Source organism: Mercurialis annua, linkage group LG2 (assembly GCF_937616625.2).
Source record: "Mercurialis annua linkage group LG2, ddMerAnnu1.2, whole genome shotgun sequence".
Taxonomy (NCBI): domain Eukaryota; kingdom Viridiplantae; phylum Streptophyta; class Magnoliopsida; order Malpighiales; family Euphorbiaceae; genus Mercurialis; species Mercurialis annua.
In genome coordinates this window covers 47,321,623-47,326,977 of record NC_065571.1, presented here as the reverse complement: position 1 = coordinate 47,326,977, position 5,355 = coordinate 47,321,623, and the positions used below count along the sequence as shown (strand labels likewise).

General features: G+C 30.9%; 1 protein-coding gene across 1 annotated transcript; it reads right to left on the bottom strand.

Annotated features, from left to right (window-relative positions):
* Positions 1-553: 553 nt before the first annotated feature.
* LOC126668638 (DELLA protein RGL1-like) lies at positions 554-5,355 on the bottom strand. The gene is made up of 4 exons (XM_050361826.1): positions 5,346-5,355; positions 4,125-4,286; positions 3,076-3,234; positions 554-2,205 (listed from the first exon to the last, which is right to left on the bottom strand). The coding sequence occupies exons 1-4, from the start codon at positions 5,353-5,355 to the stop codon at positions 554-556; spliced, it is 1,983 nt and encodes a 660-aa protein (XP_050217783.1).

Sequence of the window (5,355 nt, the reverse complement as noted above, 5' to 3'; positions counted from 1 at the left end):
GGTTTAAATTTGTAATAGTTTTATATGTTGGTTAACCAACGGTGTTAGTATACCGTTGGATAACCAAAATCGTATTCCTGAGATTAAAAAAGATATTTTTGAGAATAACAAAAGTTATTTTTCAAAAAAAAAAGTACAGATTGTATTTTTCAAAAAAAAACATTGAGGTAGTATTCTTGAGAATATTTTATCTTTTTTTGGTATTTATCTAAAAAACCCTAACAAAAATAGTGAAGCCCTAATTCAAAACTAAAAGGAAATTACATACAAAAATAATTAAAAACAAACATAACAACTTAAAAATGTAAATTTCGAAGGTTTAAACGATTGAATTTTGCCAAAAACCGACGGATGTTTGGAGCGAAGCCGATGTATTTCGACCATTGATCTATTTTTCGTGAAATTAGATCTAGAAATCGCTTAAATCGCACACTTATTTGGACAGGATTATAAAACTGCTATTCTCCAGATTCTCAATCCATTTTTTCCAAAACCACAGAAATCGCATACATACCGGTACCGTTCATGGAGACTTATGACATGATTTTACTCCCTAGTTTTCTTCGGATGTAAACTTCCAGGCAGAAAGAGAATGCAGAGGCGTACCTTTCCACCCAAGAATTAAACTTTTCCCACTTTTATCAAGTGTGCAACAATTTCGACATTCAAATCTCTCAACTATCAAATTCGCTTGAAACAACGATGAACAACTTAAATCGGTCTCTACCATACCAAAACGAGCAAAAAACACTCTCCAAACATCGAGCTTTACGTTTCGAACCATCCTTTCATCTCCTTCGGTACCTAAAATGTTCTTGATTCCTTTACCAAAGTACATTGATTCCAAAATCATCCTGTTTTCGTCGTCCCGTTGCATAAATGTATCAAGACAATCAAAATATGCACTGTAGAAAAATAAAGTTTCTATAAAACGATTCACAAACGTCGGTCCATTATGATTCGCCTCAATTTCAACAACCACCGTGACACATGGATTAATATTTTTTATCATGTTCATCATCGAATCCAATCGATTCGGAAACGCAATCAAACTCCGAGGTAGATGCTGGAAAAAAACAGCAATTGTTTCATCATCATTCTTCTCTATTAGATTTTCATCCAGCTCCGAAAAATCTGATACCATTATTATCTTGAATAAAAATGGTATGTTCATAGTCTGCGCAAAGCTGTTTAATCTCTTACCTGTATTTTCAACTACGTCCTTGGAATGGGTCGCGATAGCCGTAATCTTCAGAAGCTCGACGGAGCAATTACGTCTAGAAATTAAAGCTTGCATTAACACGGACCATTGCGCTCCGTTTCTGATCACTAAATCAATTATATGAATCTTCTTCGCTTCGCCTACATTATCAACAATGGCTTGAACTCCTGCGAAATGGGAAATCTGACAGAAAGGGATTACTTGGTGACATACCAAGGTTGTTGCGTTTGGAGTCATCATTATATCATCAATATCAAGCGACTGTTGCTTCCCCATTCCATTTAATGTTTTTTTTCCTGTTTCGATATCAATTCTATCCCGGAGAGCTTCAGCAAAATAGTAAACTACTCGTTCGACAGGATTTCCGGACTCGCCAGAGGAAAATATATCGCATTGTTGGAGCAGTCTGCGTGCACTGTCAAATTGTTTATTCTCAATTTTCTCAACAGAAGCCAGAAGCGTTTCCGCGAGCGCGACTTTTCTTGAATCCTCGTCCGAAAGTCCGTAGAGAGAAGCGGAAATTTGATCTGTTTGACAAGAAAATTGAAGGAATTTTGCTCCTGCTATCCTCATAATCTCTTCTGTTGACAATTCTTGACTGATCGGAGGCTCAATAATTCTGTTCAGTTTGTTCAACCCGTTGTTTTTACGAATCTTTAGCAGCTCAAGTGATGCAAAAGAAAATGAATATGGATTTTCATTGTTCTTGGATCCAGCTTCTTGAATTTGTCCTGATTGAACCGGCGGATATAGGAGAGAAAATCTCAGATCATCGTAGCTCATATAATCGGAGAATAAGTACTTGCGCTGCTGATCCTGACAAACATAATCGGAGACATGTATTTGTTGCTCCGGTATGATATTCTGATCCAGTCCGTCGTCAGAAAATGGGAAACCAATGCTCGGAGACTCTTTCCATTCTTCAACTCCATAAAACAGAGGAGTTTGTGTACATGTATTCTCTTCATCCATACTCTGCTGAGCTATATTAATTTGTCAAACTGAAGTTTTTATGAAATTCAAGATGATCAAATTACAGAAAATAAGTTTAACATATAAAGGAGAATTATATTTATCTATCCATTACTGTCTCATTTGCCGAATATATACTATAGTTTAAAGCATTTATAAATGTGGTCATTATTTTTTCGACTTTTGCTTAATATATTTACGACTTGTTTAGAGTTAACGTGACATAATATTATAAGTCTATGTATACAAAACTTATCAAATTTGACATATAATATCATATCACGTCAGCTAAAATCTAAATATGGATATAACTTACAACACTCGGAAAGATGATGAACCAAACTAATAAAGTTTTAAAATTATGATATATTTAGAAAACGAGATAGTTGTGGGTATATAAATACGTTTCGCCTAATATAAAAGTAAAATAGATTTATCTATCCGTATAACTTACTACAAATAATGTCGATTCGTCAATTTTATGAGTTTTGATCATTAAAACAAAATCTAAATAAAAAATATAATGAGTTATTATTTAAAGTAATTTTTGTGATAAAATTAGTGCGTATTTAGAGAAATATTTAATAATTGCAAAAATAATAGCATACAAATTATTTATTAAAATTAGAAAGATAAATTCTTGAGATGTTATAATTTTTTTTTCTGCAATTATTGATTAATTTAACACTAAAATAAATTAAAGCTCTAAAAGTTAGCATTTATTTATTAATTAGATTCTTCATTTTTTTATATATTAGTTAGATTTAATTGTCTGAACTCGTAAAATCAACAGATGAAACTGTCAAAATTATCTGAAAATTTATTCAATTCGATCAAAGTTATAAATAGAAATATTAAATTATTTGCCTAATATAAATAACTATATATAGTTCTGTGTATATTATAATCAGTTTGATTATTAAGGTCAACTGGATGTTCATAGCTGTATGCATTGTCAAGGGGACATAAGATTGCTGAAACCACAATGACATTGTCCTTGTCGAAATTTAGACTCCATTTCCTCAGAAATTCAGTCAAGTCTAGAAAATGACAAATCTTAAAAATGACCAGAGATCAAATAGATTATAAAAAGAATAGGAATTAAAATTACATTATTCTTTTATAATCTGTTCTAGAACAAAACAAGAAAGGTTAGATGTAAAATATGTAAAAACTGTTTGCACTCAAATAAACCAGCTTCGTGAATCTTTGATCTTTTTTATGCATATGTTATAGAAGTATATTTTATATGGGAATTAATTTGATATGACTCAAAGGAAAAAGGTATAAAAGAAAAACTCTCATAATTTTCACGAAAGTACACATAAGCCTTTTTAAACCAATTTTTGGCACAATAAGTCCTCTTCTTTCAAAACATAACAATTAAACCATTTAAATTTTAAAAAATTGTATAAATAAACCCTTTCATTAAATATTGGACGTTACATTGCTCATGTGGCAATTAGTACACCTTGGTTGTTATCTATGTCATCCTGATAAGAGCAAAGATACGAGTTAAGCTCAAACAGACGGGCTGCTATCAGTTTTATTCGGGAAAAAAATTCAAAAATGAGCTTCAAATTTACAATATCTCTCAAATTAATCCTTCATGGCTCTTTTATTGATAGATGCTTTAAATGGGGACCTTTTGATATTTTTTCTTTTTTAATTAAACAATATTTTAAAAGAAAAAAACGACTTCTAGCGAACGGAATCTCATTCCGCTGCCAGCGGATATGCACATTTTGTATAACGTTTTTCAAGTGTAATTGTTAGTAGTATTTCGGATTTTTGGAGGAAATTATGCTTGGAAGGTGTTTGTTTTGTAGAATAAGAATTTTGGAGCAAAGCGGAGTGATAGAAGTTAAAAATCAAAAAGTTTGTGGATTTCGTGCAATTTTAGAGTTTGAAGTTGTTTTCAGCCGGGAACGCTGATCCTGCCTGGCGGCAAGAAGCTCTACCCCGGCAGGATCTGTCTTTGAGGGGGTTCCCTGCCGAGGAAGCCAATTCCTGCCTGGCGGCTGGATGCTCTGCCTATGCAGGAATGTCTGACGAGAGGAATTTGCTGAAAATCCTATTTTCGAACGGATTCCTAATTCGACATAGATTCTAATTGTATTAGACTATTAAAACTCCCCCTATATAAAGACTTAACTCAAGGCTTCGAATGGATTTCTAATTCGACTTAGATTCTAATTGTATTAGACTATTAAAACTTCCCCTATATAAAGACTTCACTCAAGGCTATGTATTGTTTTTCATTATTTTTTTATTCACAAAAAAGTTGTGTTAGGTTAATTTTATTTTAGTCCTTAGATTTATTTCAAGACTTAAACCTTCGAAATTTTGATTCGAAGGCTTGTGTTCGGAATATTTTCAGATTTTTATTCAAGTATTATTATTTCAATCTCTTATTTTAATTATGTTTATTATTATTAATTGTTTAATTAATTCAAATATGTTTAGCTAAATTAGTTGACTTGAAATATTGTAATTAGTATGTATGTTAGGTTTAAAATATGAAAATTAATCTTCTATCTATCTTTGTTAATACAATCCTTCGTTATCGAGGTATTGCTTGTGATTACTTGATCAACAATCACTTGAAATTAGAATAAATTGTGATGAGGGAATTTAAGCAATTTAATCGGAAAAAATAATCAAGGCATAATTACGAAGCATGGTCTGACCATCATGTTTATATTATGTGGCCTATGTGGATATATAACTAATCAATAATGCATTAATTATGATTCTAATTATTTTCTATTATTCAGTAATCGTGACATAAGGATAATTTGGAATAATTGATTTCTAGTTAATAAGCTATCAATAAGATAAGAATATTAAACTAGTATCTTCGATCTATCCTCCATTGCATGTAATAATTAAAATTGATTGTTATAAACTATATTTTTAAGGTGTTGATAATTTATACAAAATAATATTCTGAGTTATTTGTCTCTATTGTTGTTTCTTTAAATTATTATTTTCTATTTTTATTAGTTTTAATTAAAAATCACATAAATCTTGTTCTTTTTAGTTCAAATAATTATTTTGATATTAAATTCAATTCTCTGAAAATCGACTTTTTCTTATCATTTTATTATTTATTTTATTAATATTGTTCACTTGCAATTTTGAGTATCACCAGCCGCCAT